This window comes from Mytilus edulis, chromosome 7, assembly GCF_963676685.1.
Source record: "Mytilus edulis chromosome 7, xbMytEdul2.2, whole genome shotgun sequence".
Taxonomy (NCBI): domain Eukaryota; kingdom Metazoa; phylum Mollusca; class Bivalvia; order Mytilida; family Mytilidae; genus Mytilus; species Mytilus edulis.
Genome location: NC_092350.1, coordinates 15860313 through 15879043, shown reverse-complemented (window position 1 = coordinate 15879043; position 18731 = coordinate 15860313). Strand labels below are relative to the sequence as shown.

At 32.6% G+C, this 18731-nt stretch overlaps 2 protein-coding genes across 2 annotated transcripts; both read left to right on the top strand.

The window, feature by feature from the left end:
* The first annotated feature begins 1897 nt into the window (after positions 1–1897).
* LOC139482982 (uncharacterized) lies at positions 1898–6864 on the top strand. Its single transcript, XM_071267013.1, has 2 exons — positions 1898–3027; positions 6783–6864. Exons 1-2 carry the CDS (start codon positions 1898–1900, stop codon positions 6862–6864), a joined length of 1212 nt encoding a protein of 403 aa, XP_071123114.1.
* A 2900-nt stretch (positions 6865–9764) lies between these two features.
* LOC139480842 (short-chain collagen C4-like) lies at positions 9765–17219 on the top strand. Its single transcript, XM_071263742.1, has 4 exons — positions 9765–9991; positions 10305–10367; positions 11065–11301; positions 16937–17219. Exons 1-4 carry the CDS (start codon positions 9814–9816, stop codon positions 17182–17184), a joined length of 726 nt encoding a protein of 241 aa, XP_071119843.1. The 5' UTR covers positions 9765–9813; the 3' UTR covers positions 17185–17219.
* The last annotated feature ends 1512 nt before the right edge of the window (positions 17220–18731 follow it).

Here is an 18731-nt window from a genome sequence, read left to right as displayed (position 1 = left end):
GTTTTATGTATGTGTTGTCTATCTACCCCCAGAATTCTCAGCAAGGTCTGTAAATGCGCACAACTTTTTTGATGTTCTAATGGAGCAAATTTATTCAATACCTAAAGGAAATTCTTTCTATTTATGTGGAGACTTCAACAGTCGTTTAGGTAATTACACCGATTTCATTCAGGGAATAGACCAATTATCTGAACGTAATATCACCGATTTTACAACCAATAGTTATGGTGAAATATTTAGTGAATTCTTGTCAACAGTGAATTGTTGTGTTTTAAATGGGCGATATCCTATCCATGATGATTTCACATATGTCTCTACTAAAGGTTTATCGGTTGTCGACTACTGTGTTGTTCCATATGAAAGTTTGTGTCATTATAAAAATTTTAAAGTTATAAGAGCAAGTGTTTTATGTAATAAAAGTGCTCAACCAGGTTCATTTAGAGCAAATCATATACCTGATCATTCTGTATTATGTTGGGAATTTGAAACCAATTTTGATAACATAAATGAAATTTGTTCTATTGATTGATCACATAGTGCTCACAATAGCGTGAAGCAACAAAATAATACATATGTTTCATATGATGTGAAAAACATCCCAAATGATTGGATGACAAATAATGATATATTGGATAAAATTAATATGTGTATAGATAATATACAATGTTCTAAAGGGAGACAATTTGAGGTTGATAAATTATATAATAACTTTGTGGAAATTCTTCACTCTGAAATGAATGATAAATTAGAAATTAAGGTCAAAGTTCTGAACTGTACAAACAATCGAAAAAGACGAATAAAGAAACCATGGTGGAATGACAAACTAACAAATAAATGGAACATTGTTTGCACGGCAGAAAGAGACTATGTAACTTGTAAACAGGGTAGCTTAAAACAACAATTACGCAAAGACTTTGTTGATAAACGCAAAGACTTTGACAAGCTTACACAAAAATATAAACGTCAGTACTGGTACCGCTGCCAGGAAGAGCTGGTTAATTTTAGTGACAATGATACGAATCAGTTTTGGCGTAGAATTGGTCAAATTGGTATTGGTAACGAGAGACAGATGCGTATTACGAATGAAGTTACTTTGGATGATGGAACTATATCTAACAATTTAGAAACTGTTTTAAATAAATGGAAAAGTAGTTTTCATAGCTTATTAAACCCAAATGTAGATGCAACAGATTATAATAAGGTTGAAAATTGTATTTTAAAAGAAAATATTATTTGTATTGATTTAGATAAGGAAATTATTATTGATGAGGTTCATAAAGTTGTAATGAATGCAAAAAATTGTAAAAGTGCAGGAATTGACCTTATCCAAGCTGAATTTTGTAAAAATATCTCTATTATTTCTATTTTACATAAATTATTTAACTTATGTTTCAGTTCTGGTAATGTACCAAATATATGGAATAAGGGAATTATAACCCCAATACCAAAATGTTCTACATCAGATCCTAGAGACCCCTTATCTTATAGGGGCATGACTCTAGCCCCATTCACATACAAGATGTATTGTAGTATTTTAAATGAAAGATTAGTCAAATGGTTAGATGAAAGGGAAATAATTAACGACGAGCAAAACGGTTTTATGAAAGGCAAAAGTACAATTGATCATATAAGCACTATAACATCAATAATAGAAACCAGGAAAAAGTGTAAATTGTCAACATATGTAGCTTTTATAGACTTTAAGAAAGCATATGACTCAATTAATAGAGTTTTTTTGTTTAACAAACTGGAAAATTTAGGTATTAGTTCAAAATTTATGTATTCTTTAAAAGCTTTATACTCTAATGTAGAATGTAGTGTACGTATTAATGGTAATATGACTGATTGGTTTAATGTTGATTCTGGATTGAAATAAGGTTGTGTTTTATCATCTATAATGTTTAATATATATATAAATAATTTGGTTGAGGATATTAATGCTTTGAATATTGGTATTAACATAGATGAAGAAAAATTAGCTATATTGTTATATGCTGATGATGTTATTTTAATGGCAGAGAATGAAGAAGATTTGCAAAAAATGTTGAATGTGCTTAATACATGGTGTCTCAACAATGAGCTGACAGTTAATATAAATAAATCTAAGATCATGCATTTTAGAAATCCAGCTGTTTTACAAACTAAATGTACTTTTTCTATTGGTGGTAATGCTTTGGAATGTGTAAAAAGTTACCAATATTTAGGCTTATTACTGACTGAATTTTTAGATTATCAGTTAATGGCTAAGGCAGTAGCGAAGTCAGCCAGTAGAGCATTAGGATTATTAATTGTAAAGAGTAAAACGCATGGTGGTTTCCAGCACAAATTTTTTTCAAAGCTGTATGATACAATGGTATGGTCAGTTATTAGTTATGGTGCAGGTATTTGGGGAACCAGAGACTTTTCCTGCATAAATGCAGTCCAAAACAGGGCCATGAGATTTTTCATGGGGGTTGGCAAATACACTCCAAATGATGCCATAGCAGGTGATATGGGATGGAAACCTCCATGCGTTACACAATGGTCAAGTGTCTTGAGACATTGGGCTAGGTGTTCCATAATGGACCCACACAGGATAAATTTTAAAATTTTTAAGTGGTCTATACGAAAGTGTAATACTAGAATTAAAAACTGGAGTTTTAGAGTTATAGAAATGTTAAAATTGTATAATTATGAGCAATATTGTAATTTTGAATTAAATGTATTGAACAAAAATTGTATTAAACAAATTGAAGAAGATGTATTTGATAATTTTAAATCAAATTGGTGTACAAGAGTTGCTGCATATGCAGAGAAAAGTAAATTGAGGACTTACAAATTGTTTAAAAATAACTATAGTACTGAAAATTATTTGCAAACTATTTTGTCATTAAAAAACAGAAGTTCATTTGCTAAATTTAGATGTGGGGTAGCTCCACTAAAAATAGAAACTGGAAGATATGAAAGAAAAGAAGTCCACGAGAGGACATGTTTTAACTGTAGCTCTATTGTTGAAGATGAACTACATGTCATTTTAAAATGCCCATTGTATGTGGATCTAAGAAAAATCATGATACATCAAACGATACATTTTAATGAACATTTTAACCTTTTATCAGATAATGAAAAATTTATACTTTTATTTAGTAATGGCAATGTTGCTGCTATAGTTGCCAAAACCTGCAACAATATTTTATTAAGAAGAAATAGTATTTTATTTCACTAGTTCTTAATGAAACAAATGTTTTACTATCATTTAGTAAGAATGTATATTGTGAATTTTAATTATAAATTGTAAAAATATGTTTATATGTATATAATACAATGTATATCTTAAAAGTCTCTCATAAATCTTTTTAAGATTGGTACATGCAATGCAAATGTTTTAATGTTTTAAATCTATGTATGTGAATCTCATTTTATGTTTGTATGTGGTGAGACTATAATAAAATATTGAATCTGAATCTGAATCTACAAAAGGAAAAGAAAACATATCAATTAAATAAAAGAACTGTAATATGTTTAGATCCAACGCTGCATTTGTCACAAAATATATCAAAGTTCACGTCCTTGTCGCACATAAACATGGATAACATCATGCATGATTTGATTAAGGTTGAATGTCCGAGTCCATTAAAAATTAAAAAAAATCCAATATCTCCATTTGAGAAAATAAACGAGCTTTGCAAAGACGAAAACAAATTAAAACTACAGCTGCTTGCATCATAACCTTCAGAACAAAGGGAACTGCTTGAAATAGAAAGAAGTTCAAAATACTGAAATATGTCAAAAATCAATAGTTTATAGATTTTGTTAACATTTTATGAGTTTGACTGTCCTTCGGTATCTTTCGTTCCTCTTTCAGACAAGAACTAAAAGCTTATTTCAGTTTTGATGAAATATGAGGGATGATCTCGGTTTCATGCAAGTTCTGTATCAAATGGAGTGGATTTAAGTGATGAGAGGCAACCGTAATTGCCTTCAACAATAATAAAAAAAAACCAATCCCGTATAATCGTCTATAAATGGCCACGAATGATGATTATACGTAAGGGTTGGTGTGCCTTAAGGACAATCCACAAATCTTTTCCTCGATTGTAATCTCTTTTTAATCATAAAAGCAGATACAATATATCATAAAATTAATTTTGTGAAATGCTGTGAAATGTTAGTTACTCCAACAAATATAATCGACGGATAGCTTTACACTAGTAAGTTTGTCTTGTGTGTTACACACCGTAATTGTGTTTTTTAATGATTCTTTGTTGCTCTCTTGTGGACGAATAATTGAAATCTCCGTGTCATCATTAATCACAATAATGGCTTTGTATAGAGTAGTTTAAACACGCATAAAAACAACTCTTCGTTAATCTGAGCATGGAAAGAATACTTTATATCTCGAACTATAAATGTAGATAAAAACAAATGAAAAACTATGCGAAATTGTTAATCCGGCAATGCATGAAAAAATGTAATGTATTTCAGTAAATAACATGTGTTATCGGCTGATTGTAAACACGTAGTAGTCCATCATGCATTGTTGCTAATTAAATGGATTGGTAAAAAAACAGGTAAAAATAAGTATTCTAATTCATGCATATCCATATACAGTCGTGTTCCCGACCTGTTAAAACAACAGTGTTTTCCTTATTACAGTAGGTCTATTAAATAGTTTTGAATGTAAGTATTCAGCTGCTATATTCATCAACTCAATGTTTTATTAAACATTATACATGAAAGACAACATCTTTTAACATAAGATTTGTCCGGTTTCATTATTCTGTAAATACATTTGATACACAATAGAACCAAAAAAGATATGACACTTCAAAAAAAGTAAATAGTGAATATAAATAGACTATTTTTCGATTCGTTCACAGACTTTCAAGTTTGCCTGATTCGAATCAAGACTACTTACAATTTACGATCTCGCACAAGAATAGGTTGATCGATATTCAAATATGCATATACTGTTGTAGTCGTCTGATCAGCAAATCTCCTGTTGTGGGTTGATACGGCTATCCATAAAACTATGTTGAACCCACAATGTTTTTCTAAAAATGTCCTTTACCAAGTCAGGAATCTGGCAGTTGTCATCTAATAGTTCGTTTCAATTTATGCTGCATTGTTGTTTATTTTTGTTGTATTTCATTTTTCTGTTGTTTTGTTGTTTTCCTTTTAAGCTGGGGTCACACATTCACGGTTATTACTGCCGTCCTTGACAGGACCATTCCCGAATAAAATATGTCAAAAGTCTGATTAAGATCCTGTGAATCGAGGATGGAATTTTAAACTTTAATTAAAATTTGTAAAAAAAAATAATTTAATCACGACAACAATCTGATATTGTTCAAGAAGCGTCGATATTCAACCGTTTCCAAGCGAATTTATCCCGATAACCCCGTTCTAAATCCGCTTCTAATCCGATTTGTATCTTTAGCCTGGTAAAATACGACCGAGTCTGTCACGACGGCGTCCTGATTCTACCGAACGTAATCCGACAGAAACCAGACAGTGACCAGACAGTGAACCGACGCTGACGGAAGTTATCCGTTCGAAAACTGTCGGCATACTTGGAATGATCAGGTACTGTCGGAACGTAATGCTATCACGGCTTTATCTAGTATCAGTCGTATTGTATTCTGTAATTGTTGGGACTCTGACACGGGTATCATTGACGAATTTCGAATTAATAACGGGACTGTTTCGGAACGGTTTCGGCTAAAACGTTTCGCAATCGACAAGATCTGGATGCAATCTGGACTCCATCGGCAAAAAAACAGCAATGAAAATTTCTCCAGATCATTCCCGTTCCACAAGACACCGTCCAGAATACACAAAACATTGTTAGGAATTCGATCCGATAAATCAGAATCTGTCACGACACACGACATAGGCACGATTGTAATCCGACTAGACAAAATCGGCTGAGTTTCCCCGAATGTTACGGGACGCACCTAACTGTCGGAGTGCTTTACCGAACTATTCAGACCATTCCCGACCCGTAGGAATCTGTTACGAACTTAAACGACTGCGTTCAGACAATGATAGGACATTCCAGATAATTGAGGATAGTAATCCGACTTTTTTCACTTTTTGTTTCGTTTCGCTGTCTGATCTCAAACGGGAGCAATAATCGGCAATGTGTGAACCCCGCATTATATATGATGTATTTCCCTCGGTTTTATTTAGTAACCCAGATTTTTTTTCTCTCAATCGAAATATGATTTTAGAACAGCAGTATGCTACTGATGCATTTATTCACCCCTACCCCACCGGGATTCTTGTGAAAAGTAAAATGACAAAAATACCGACCTCCTAGGACAATTCAAAACAGAAAGTCCCTTACCAAATGGCAAAATAAAAATTATTGAAATTGAAGTAGTAAAGTCTTTTACTCATGACGTGCGAGACTTAAAATAGGAACATCATCAAACATTTTTGTTTTATAAACTATATATGTGAGCAGATTATATATATATATGTTACAGACATTTTCAAAAATTAGGCATTTCGTAAAATGACAGGCATTATACAAAATGACTTAACTAACCTAGTCATTTTGCAAAACGACTGAAATTTTGAAGCAAAATTCAACAAATTACTTGTTTAATTTTAGGCAATTTGTAGAAGAAGGTTATCATTGACAAACGGACAAAAACACAATATCTTAAAAAGAACATATCTAATGGTTCGATAGAATTAATTTATTTTCTAAAACATCCAGCTGGGAAGGTTTGCATGTCATATGATGCATACTTTTTGAGAAACTACATAAAGTGCATACTCACTCTGTTTTTCAGATACCAGATGAAAATTTGTGACTATTTTGTCAAAATGGCAGAAAGACAAGGTGTTCTGTCAGTAGAAAATAATGTAGAATAGAATTTTTAGAAATTCTGGATTCAAAACAGGAAATTAAAACGAAACATATGAAACGGAAAAAAAGATTTCTTTCTAATTAACTGATTGTTGTTTGCTTTCAGTCACAAATCTGCCGTCCATTTTTTTTTAGACGTAAGACATTTGGTTATAATATTAATTCATATGGGTTATTTCTGTAGGGGATTGACCCGGATTAAGGATAAAAGTTTCAACTGCTGCTTGCAAGTAAAAATGAAGGTATTTTGGATAGGGACAGAAATTCAACCTGCAGAACAGCCATAAATATAAATGAAAAAAATGTAGAGTTCTTTACGTGAAGAAAGATTTGCATTTTTCTAACATATGACAATATTAAATTATCCAATTCAGAAATAATGATAATTATAATTTTACACACCCACATCGAAACAAATTCCCGTCTACAATATGGGTTTTGCCATACAAGGCTGTGTTTTGATGTGATGCAAAGATATGATTGGTAACGTCATCGGATACATTTTTCAATAAAGATAGCCTATTGCAAATTGTGGCTAGGTTTAAATTTATTTGTGCAAAAGATCACAATTGTTTGAAAAAAAAATGTTTTAAATTGACAATAAAGGGCAATTACTTCATAAGGGGTCAATTGACAATTGCTTATCACGAAACCCAATGCTGTCAAACGTTATGTGTTTTGTCAGTAAAGGTAATGAAAGAGCTAATGTGCGATGATTCTGGTTTCTCAAAATATAGTTGTAGTGCTAAAACCAGATTTTACGCCAAACAATTATGTATCTACAAATGTTCAGGACAAATATTATGTAACAGTTCTGTCATCCACACATTTTGAGAAATGATAAATAATTGTCGAGTATTTTTTTAATAATTCAGTAAAATTTATTCTTGATTATTTAAACTCTCCTTTTTTAATTCAGTAATACTTTCCATAAATAAAACGGTTCTGGTGTTCAAAGCTTTCAATTGTTTTTATTTCTAATATTTCATTCTTAAAGGTTTGCATTTGATAAAAACCGCAATTTATTTACGTGTGCCTGCAAAACCAATCTCTTGGTAGAGGGGTCTAATTAAGGCACAAGCAATATTTTCCAAAAGACAAAATGCACTTGACTAAAAGGTCAAACAACTGAGGTTTTTAAACCCTGTCATAGGCAATTGCCAAATAAACGGATAACAAGATATTACAAAATCATTCTTAATATGACATTAATACCTAATAGAAAACGAATAACCTGCGGAAAAGATGGAATACCGCAAATAATAGGTGCACACATTAGTACACCATATCCGGAATTCGACAATGAATAGCTCTTCAGTGATGTTAGGGATCGAAACAGTATTTTGAAGGCCATGACGCTTACATCAATTTAGGATAGAATCTTGTACTTTAAAGAGTCAGAATAGGATGAACGGATCATATAAACCCAAAGGAAAATATGATTCCAGCAAAAAGAAAATCTAAATTGAAAACAACTTTCAAACCTATGATTGCTTTGGATTAAAACCGCAACTGGTATACTGGTGCATGCAAAACAAATGTCTCGATAGAGGGATCTAAATACAGCACAAACAACATTTTCCAAAGACCCAAAAAGTCATAAAGTATATTATCACAAAACGCATTTGACTACATATTTATATAGTCGCCGTATTGTCGAGTTCATGCTTGGGAAAATCATCTGTTAGTCTGCCATTTTTTCCTTGACGTATACATGTTCCTTCATCTGAATAAAAGTGGTTTCAAATATACCATTACCAAGAACTTACGAAGCTATGTCATTTAACTGCGCTGAACAATTGTTATTATAGGCTGGTACTGGGTATATTCCTAAAAAACACTCTGCACAACTATTGAAACTAATAAGATTTTCTCAAACATTTTTTAATTGAAGATATATATATATAGAAAAAATAAAAAAAAAACATGGTTTTTACAGAGAATATTCTTTTCTATACGAGGCAAATAGGCATGAAAATTATTACAGTTTTGATGCCTATTGGAGCCCAATTCCAGCTGTGCTCAGACTAATCATTTCTGTCCTTTTTTAATAACTTCTATACGTCAAAGACAAATCATAAGCTTCACAGGTACAGAAAAAGGAAAAGGTTGATGGATTTATGAGATTAGAAAGCGTTATGTTCTAATTCGTAACCTCAACCGAACATAAAGCATTTATCAACATCAAACACAACTCTTACTTGGGAGAAGCCACTTGCAAAAGTCAAGTGCATTTCTATTCAGATAATAAATACACGTTATTCATTTTATATCAATGAGAATTGTGAGAATTGTTTGTCTCTGACAAGTACATCAATATTTGCGACCCATTCTGGGCTATCAAACTGTGAATAAATTTTTTTTATAATTATTTATTTGGAAAAGACCTCTAAAACACTTGACTGCAATGACTCGAATGACCTCAACCGAACATAAAGCATTTATCAACATCAAACACAACTCTTACTTGGGAGAAGCCACATGCAAAAGTCAAGTGCATTTTTATTCAGATAATAAATACACGTTATTCATTTTATATCAATGAGAATTGTGAGAATTGTTTGTCTCTGACTAGTACATCAATATTTGCGACCCATTCTGGGCTATCAAACTGTGAATAAAGAATTTTTATAATTATTTATTTGGAAAAGACCTCTAAAACACTTGACTGCAATGACTCGAATGACTTGAACTACTATCAAACCACCCGTGCATGAAATTCTACTTAAATTTCTTATATATCCAACCAAACAGACCTATCTATAAATAGCATTTACACGTGTACCTTTATACCAAACACAACAAACTTGCATCGATTTATGTACAACTATGATAAATATAAATAATCTACTCCATGTTGCCTCTTCATTGTCATAGATTGTCTACAGATTCAGGATGCATACGAATTGCAGCTACGATAAATATAAATTAATATTATTAATTGCAGAATCAAGATGTATTTGTTGTTTGTGACATTTGTATTAGCAATTGTATTGCTGGGTGTTCACAATCATGAATGTAAAGACTATAATCTGTCAGCATCAGATCAGTCTCTGATAGATATGATGAAACATTACCTGCATACGTCAAGACGAGAGGAATGTCCAACACAAAGCAAAACATCCAATACAGGTTTTGTTTAAGAAGTTTTTTTTCCAAATCTTTTTGTTTAAAAAAGTGAACCATTAAAGATCAATGTAGTATACGAAAATAGCTTGGTTAAAATTTCTTTTTTCTTTTTTGATTAATTGAAAGTATGTTTTAAAATTATACAAATCAACATTTGCTATTTTTAAACAAAAGTGTAGATCATATAATAAAGAGCAGCAGTTTGAATTTATAATAAGATAGTTGTACTGCTCTTTAAAGAAAATGATTTCGTAGACAAACATTTGATACACAGTTTTTTTGGTTACTAACAGTTTTATTTTGTTCATTTCTTTAGGAGTAACATATGTACGTTGGGGAAAGAAAAATTGTCCAAAAGGAACTGACACAGTGTATACAGGTAAACGAAAGTAATTCTTATATAAACATTCTATACCGTTAGTTTTCCTGTTTGAATGGTTTAAAATTAGACATGCTTAGCACTCTTTATAGCTTGCTGGTCAGTGTGAGCCAATGCTCGATATAAGACCGTACTTTGACTTGTAATGGCTAAATTATACAAATTCTGACTTGAATGGAGAGATGTCTCATTGTCACTCATACCACATCTTCCGATATCTATATACCAAGTATTCAGGTCCTTAAAGTTCCAAAATTATCATTTCTTCTGCAAAAAGACACTTTTTTGATAATTATCTTGAATGAATATATGGAACATTACCAGATGACATCAGATTTCGAAGCCATGAATTACTAATGTATCCCTACTGGCAGACAAAAAACATGTTATTTAAATCACATACCTATGATATTTGTATAAAGTATCCGTTCAATTTGAATGAGTTGATTTTGTTATTAAAAAGTAATGCTTTTCTGTTAAATTTGTTTTTTTTTAATGGTCTCAAGATATTATCTGATTAATTGATTCAAATTTGTTATGTAATTCATATAATTCACTTTCCATTTTCCCTTGATTGATACATATGGTTGTCTCATTTGCAATGATGTATCACCTTATTTTCATACTTAAGAAAGGCGGAAGATATTAAAAATCTATTTTGTTTTAATTGAATGATTGATATTTTTTTGCCTTTTAGGACAAGCCGGTGGGAATTATCAAACACATAAAGGAGGTGGCGTGAATTATTTATGTCTCCCAAATGACCCAGAGAATGGGCAGCATCAATCGTATGACAATGCTCAAGTATATGGAGGTGAATATGAAGTTAGTTCAACATCCAAACCATCGGGGTGGTCAGGAAGTATGAGCAGCAAGGAAGTTCCTTGCTCTGTGTGTTACCGCAAACATAGATCAGCTGTACTTATGATACCAGGTATTGTAATCCTTTATATTTTGGCAGATACTTCTTTCCCGAGTTAAGTCTTTTGAAGTGCACGTCCCGCTGATTAGATTTCGTAATTAACAAATTCAGTTTATGCAGTTGAATGAAAAAGTTACAATCTTTAAATAGTATTTAAATTTCCATTTCTTTAATTGAATATAACTCAATTTCTATTTCTGTCTTAGGTGTAACTCTGATATTACTTTATGTTGGTTTATTATTACTTAATGATATTTTGTCTTTACTTAATATGTTTTTGACGTTACGTAATGATGTTTTAATATAAATCAATATGGAATAGTCATTACTTAATGATATTTTGATATTACACGATATGGTTTCGTCTTGATTTGATAAAGTTTTGTCATTACTCAATATGGTTTTGTCATTACTCGATGTGGTTTCACTATTATTTAATATGGTTGTGTCATTATTCAATGTGGTTTAATCATTACTTGATGTGTATGCGACTTAACGAAATGTAGTTGTTTCATTATATGATGTGGTTTTGTTATTTCGTAATGATAATTTGCATATTCTTTATATGGTTTACACATTACCTTATGATGTTTCAAAATTTGACGATTTTACACTACTTGATGTGTTTGTTTCATTATTTGATGTGGTCTTGTCATTCTTTGGTGTGGTCCTGTCATTCTTTGATGTGGTTGTCCCATTATTTTATGAGGTGAAACCACGTGACCAATTCGGGAATAAAATTGTTCTATTTTATTTTTTAACAGATTTCCATGTGTCGTTTGTTTAATGTGCTTTGGATGGGTATCGCCAAAGTTAAAGTTCAAATTGAAGTTTGAGTGGTTATTCAAAGTTATTTGGTATGAAAAAGGGGAACGGCAGACAATAATAATAAAAAAAATACTAAAAATTTTACAGTATTTCGGATTTCGGACATAATTGGAATATCCCCAAACCGCTTGGTCCTGATATTTTATCCGTAGCTCTCATTTAGAAGCAGCATTATAATAAATTTGTAAAATATTCCACGGAATGCTGTGTCTCGCCTCATATTGCTGCTTTCAGTGTAAAAGCGTAATGTTGATCGGTTGTACATTCATCGGTCATAAGAAAGTGTTTTTTTTATATAGAGGAACAACTCCTATACAAGTTTTACAAAACTTCATGGAGGTAATACATTTATCATTTCAAAACAGTTTAATTCGGTTTTATTTAACTAAAACAACACTGTATTGTTTCCAACAACGAGCAATTCCTATACCCCATAGTAAGCTATAAAAAGTCCCGAAATGACGCCTCTATCGACGACGTTGTTGTGTCTCACTGCCTCTACATTGATGTAGCAGGCTCGACACAAATTAAAAGACTAAAACCTTATTGTTATTAAATGAGACACTTCAAATCAACTTCGAATCAACTCACACTTAAGGTACAGGAAAATCGGGGGAGGGGGGCTCGGACTAATCGACAAAGCATCAATACTATAAAATAAGAATTCTCTGATTTTTTTTAGCGTGAATGATCATTTGAACATATATACGAATATCAATCTATTATTGTTAATCAGTTGAATTCCCTGATCTATCTCACACTAATTGAAAAATGAACTTTTGAAATATCTGTTTCATTCTTCTTACCTTTCTTGGGAACCCGAGATCCCCCGAATGATTTCAATTACCCATTCATAACGATCTATTAAGACAGCCAATTGAAACTGTTTTTAAGCCACTGCAACTTTCCCGCAACTGAAAGTTGGGGGCATAGTGTTTAACATCTGTCTGTCCGTCCGTCTGTCCGTCCAATTATGGGTACATTGTATATAGTTATTCCGCATAACTCATCCAACAGTTTGATTCCTGTGAAGTTTTCTCTTATCTGTCTGTTTGTACATATATTGAAGGTGTGCTGCATGTGGTCAGGGTTTAATTATTAATATTTACTCTTTTGGGAAATTTACTTGCATAAGTAGGGCGTTTCCAGATAACTTCTCCTACACTTTGAATGCGAGGAATTTATCACTCTGCTGTTTATTTGTACATGTATGGAAGGTGTGCATGTGGTCAGGTTTTTTTTAAAATTATTTATCTTTTTGGGAGAAACTTTGTCCTTTTTGGGGTATAGGCGGTTAAATGGGTGGAGTGCGGGAGCATCACTTTGTTTAGTTTCAATTTTTTCTCGTGTTGTGCTGTTACTATAAAATATAAGATGTAGCATGATTGCCAATGAGACAACTGTCCACAAAAGTCCAAAATGACACAGACATTAACAACTATAGGTCACCGTACGGCCTTCAACAATGAGCAAAGCCCATACCGCATAGTCAGCTATAAAAGGTCCCGATAAGACAATGCAAAACAATTCAAACGAGAAAAATAACGGCATTATTTATATAAAAAAAATGAAAGAAAAACAAATATGTAACACATAAACAAACGACAACCACTGAATTACAGGCTCCTGACTTGGGACAGACACATACATAAATAATGTGGCGGGGTTAAACATGTTAGCGGGATCCCAACCCTCCCCCTACACTACTGTTACAGTCCGATGTTAGGTTAGGATGTATCGCTCACATACATGTTAAACTCCGCCACGTTCACTTTCTTTATGTACCTGCCCCTAGTAAGGAGCATGAAGTTTTACTGTTGTCTTTGTATACATATGTGTAAATTAGACCGTTAGTTTTTTCGTTTGATTTTTTTTTCACATAGTGCATGGTTGCCTTTTGTAGCTGACTATACGGAGTGTTGAAGGCTGTAATGTTGCCTATATATGATTTCTTACATGTACATCCACTGCATTTAAACTCTGGTGGATAGTTGTCTTATTGGCAATCACACCAAATCTATCTTTATTTCAACTCCTATGTTGCGTTTTGTATACTGTAACTGTTACATTGTTTATTTAGAATGCATACCCGGAGCCCTCTTTTCGGAAGCCCGAACAAAAGCCCATGTTCTGCGGTAGAAAATTTAATTACGAACTCAAAAAGACATATAAAATAGCTCGAATTTCAACTCGAAATCTTTATTAATCTAAAGGAGACTTAATTCTAATCTTACTCAAACTCTACCCCAAGAAGTGACTCGAATTAAAAGTTGTAACTATAATCCTGCCTTTAAATGTGACTCAAACTCGAAGTCCAACTCAAAAATCGATGCTAACTATAACTTTAAATCTAAGCATGACTTGAATCCGAAACCTAACTCAAAGTTTAACTCAAACAGTAACCCGAACGTTAATTTGAACACTAATTCAATGGATGTCCACACTCATTCAAAGCACATACAACATGGAAATCTATTCAAAATAGAACAGGTTTTTCCGATTTGGTCACGTGGTTTTACCTCTGCAAGTAATGGGATAACCACACAAAAGAATGACAGGACCACATCACAGAAGGACAAGACCATATCAAATAATGAAACAAACACATCAAGTAGTGTTAAATCGTCAAATTTTTAAACATAAACCATATAAAGAATATGCAAATCATGATTACGAATTAACAAAACAACATAATGTTATGAACCAACTACATTACGTTAAGTCGCATACACATCAAGTAATGTTAAAACCACATTGAATAATGACACAACCATATTGAATAATAGTAAAACCACATCGAGTAATGACAAAACCATATTGAGTAATGACAAAAATATATTAAGTCAATACGAAACCATATCGTGTAATATCGAAATATCATTAAGTAATGACTATTCCATATTGAGTTATATTAAAACATCATTACGTAACGTCAAAACCATATTAAGTAAAGACAAAATATCATAAGTATTAATAAGACAACATAAAGTAATATCAGAGTTACACATAAGACAACTGTGGCGTTCCATAAATTTCAAGTACTTTGGTACATGAATCAAACAACAAATCACATACACTGTTTCTTTTATTACTTTATTAATATCAGAACACTTGCATTGAGACCTACACCAGGTGAGCATTGTGCGTATTACGATTTGCAAAAGTTACCTGAAAACATATTTAGTTTACATAAATAATGTGGAAGATCGTGGCAGTTAATCTCCGGTCTTCAAAAAAAAAGAAAGAAAAGAAAATCAAAGCAAATTTTAACAGACTGTCGGCATTCCAATGGGGACAAACTGTGCCCCTCTACTTGCCGACTTGTTTCTTTATTATTATGAGGCTGACTTCATGCCGGAACTCACCCCAAGGGTGACTGGGGTATAGAAATATGGTCACTTGGTCTTTCCCGACCGGCAGTAAAACGCTTGCCGAAGTGGGGTGTCACGTCCGACCAGAAGGGGGACGTTAAATTCGATGCCTCGTGTAAAGAGAGTGCCACGCTCTTTGCACGTTAAGAACTCTTGCTACAACTCTTTGAGGGGTCCGGAGGTGGCCTGTTGCAAGGCAAAATTTCTGTCCCTATCCAATATACCCTCATTTTCCAGTGGCAATCCAAATTTCCCCGACCATCATCCCAGATGGCCTATATTGTATCACCTACCTATTTTTTTATTGTGAACTTGTTCTCGTCCTGAATATGCATGAAATATTTGCCACTGGACGTGAAACAACCAACAATCAATCAATCAATCATGCAGGAACTTCTTAGGAAGAAAGATTAGAAGTTAGCAATATACTTTAACTCTACTTTCCGCTATATAGATGATGTTCTTTCACTAAATAATTCAAAATTTGGTGACTATGTGAAACGCATCTATCCCATCGAACTAGAGATAAAGGATAAAACTTTACGAGAAAAGAGATGATTTCAGCTTTCCAATTGTGAACTTTCCATTTCTAAGTAGCAACATTCCAGCAGCACCTGCATACGGGTATATATCTCCCAATTGATACGATATTCCCGTGCTTGCATTTCCTATCATGGTTTTCTTGATAGAGGGTTGCTGCTCACAAGGAAGCTATTAAACCAAGAGTTCCAAATGGTGAAGTTGAAATCATCCCTTTGTACATTTTACGGACGCCACCACGAGATGGTTGACCGTTATGGAATAACCGTTTCACAAATGATATCGGATATGTTCCTTACGTCGTAACTACAAACCCCTTCCCTTTCATGAATGTGACCTACCGAATTAAACTATTTACCGGATTTGTTATCAGATAAGCAACACGACGGGTGCCACATGTGGAGCAGAATCTGCCTACCCTTCCGAAGCACATGAGATCACACCTAGTGTTTGGTGGGGTTCGTGTTTTTTATTCTTTAGTTTTCTATATTGTATCATATGTACTATTGTTTGTTTGTTTGTCTTTTTCATTTTTAGCCATGGCGTTGTCAGTTTATTTTAGATTTATGAGTTTGACTGTCCCTTTGATATCGTTCGTCCCTCTTTTAAAGCAATGCCAGTATTTCAGATAATAGACTTTGAAATAAGTAAACAGAATAGATAATTGCATGTTGATGAATTACACTCTTATTTGTGTCATAGCATGTATAGAAAATGCCATCGATCAGTAAGTTAGAGAACAACTGTAGTAGATTACTTTAAATGCATTTTGTATCTTTGCCCTATTATATAAGTTTCTATGTTGTCTTTAAACGTCAAATTTGTAACCTTTACTCAATATTTCTCAAAATAGATTGATTAAAGAAAGTAGTTATTAATCATAATCATAAAATGTAATAACGTTTTAGGTCGAAAGACTTGTTATAAAGGATGGAACTCAGAATACAATGGTTATTTGATGAGTGATCATAATGTATATTCCAATAAAGACTACGTATGTGTAGACAAGAATGCAGAACCGTTGGACAATAAAAATGGGGATGAAAATGGAGCTTTGTTTTATACTCTTCGAACGAAATGTGGCAGTTTAAGATGTCCTCCCTATACCAATGAAGCAGATGTTCTTTGTGTCGTTTGTACAAAGTCTAATGTATAAAATAAATAATCAAAAAAAAATGTGCATTCACTTTATGAATACCCTAATCTTATTCTGTACAATATAAATAGTAATCTGACTGCATTGTCTCCCACGTTTGTTTTGTTCTATTTACGTACATCTATCTGAGATTGATTGTTACGATACTCACTTTATACTACAACTAATTGGTACCTTCGATAAGGTAGTGTCACATATTTGATTTAAATTGAAGTAGAAAATGATTACTTGTTAATAAATATATCCAGACAGTGTTTTGTAATCTTGATATCATATTTATATAAATCATGATCACGTTACCCGACATAACATCTAGGGGATTTAAAAACAAAATTTCATATAAGAAAAAAATCGTCGTTTGAATCCTATAATATATTTCCCATTTGGTAATACATTTTAAAAGCGCAATATCATAATTATTTCACTGATTGATGTAAATAAAAGCTTATATGTAAATCACATTTACGAATACGAAGAGTAATTCTTTGTTCGATAATTGTTTAATGAACACCAAACATAAAGCAACGATTGTTTTCTGTCGGATTTGATTCGAATTGTTCAAACCATTTATTCATAGTACTACCAAGATAATTTCAAGTATTATTTAAACAGAAAAAATATATGAGAAATAGTAAAAATAAACCATTATCAAATATTTGTGTATGAACCAATTTCACGAATAAGCAATTATAACCAAACGAGACAGTTGAAAAAAACGTCGAAGAAATCTCGCATTATAGTTGTATAGGGAGATGTACCGTTTCACTTAGATCTCAAATATATAGCATTTTTATACAAGGTGGACATTTATTGTTTTACACTAGTCATTTTTGGGCCCATTATGGCTTGCTGTTCGGTGTTAGTCAAAACCATCAGTTGAAAGTCATACTCTGACCTATAAGTGTTTTTACTCATTGTCACTTGGATGTTGTCTTATTGGCATTAGTATCACATCTTCTTATTTCTATGTAACACCATGAGAGTCACATCTGTGACACCGATATTCCCGATATTTTATTTCCAGAAGATATCCTTATTGATCAGCTCGAATCAGTCGTCAGCTAATCAATTGACAAAAAACAGCGTTTCGTGCTCACTAAAGTCTGACTTAAGCGATTAGGGTCAAGCCGAATGACGATTATAAACACCTAGAAGTTTGTGTTTTAATTCTAGGCATGTACCAAGTCAGGAACATGACAGTTTTTGTGATCGTTTGATGTGTATGAGCGTTTGATTTTTCCAAATGATAAGGCAGTTTCCAATTTGAATTTTCCGTTGTTTTCGGTCTTTTTATTTTTATTTTACTGTTTTCCTTAGATTAGTCTTTGTAATTTAAACATTGTCATGTTTATTATTTGATTTCAATTTGAAAGTTTCTGTGAATATCAAATAAGACATAAAACTTATAGATTTAATGAATGAAAGGAGTAGATGAAGCCCTTATTCATCGTCAGCATGTTCATCGTTTTAAATACTTTACCTTTCGTTTGATATTTTGAGTACAACTTTTACCATTTATATGAAGAGAACAAAAAATGATGCACTGT

What these genes read in the sequence shown, in the direction of transcription:
- LOC139480842 (XM_071263742.1), top strand. Translation starts at nt 9,814, where the DNA reads ATGTATTTGTTGTTTGTGACATTTGTATTAGCAATTGTATTGCTGGGT. An exon ending in AACTGACACAGTGTATACAG is followed by an intron (nt 10,368 to 11,064) that starts GTAAACGAAAGT and finishes TTTGCCTTTTAG; the next exon opens with GACAAGCCGGTGGGAATTAT. An exon ending in AGCTGTACTTATGATACCAG is followed by an intron (nt 11,302 to 16,936) that starts GTATTGTAATCC and finishes ATAACGTTTTAG; the next exon opens with GTCGAAAGACTTGTTATAAA.
- LOC139482982 (XM_071267013.1), top strand. Translation starts at nt 1,898, where the DNA reads ATGTTTAATATATATATAAATAATTTGGTTGAGGATATTAATGCTTTG. An exon ending in GTCATTTTAAAATGCCCATT is followed by an intron (nt 3,028 to 6,782) that starts GTATGTGGATCT and finishes TCTGTTTTTCAG; the next exon opens with ATACCAGATGAAAATTTGTG.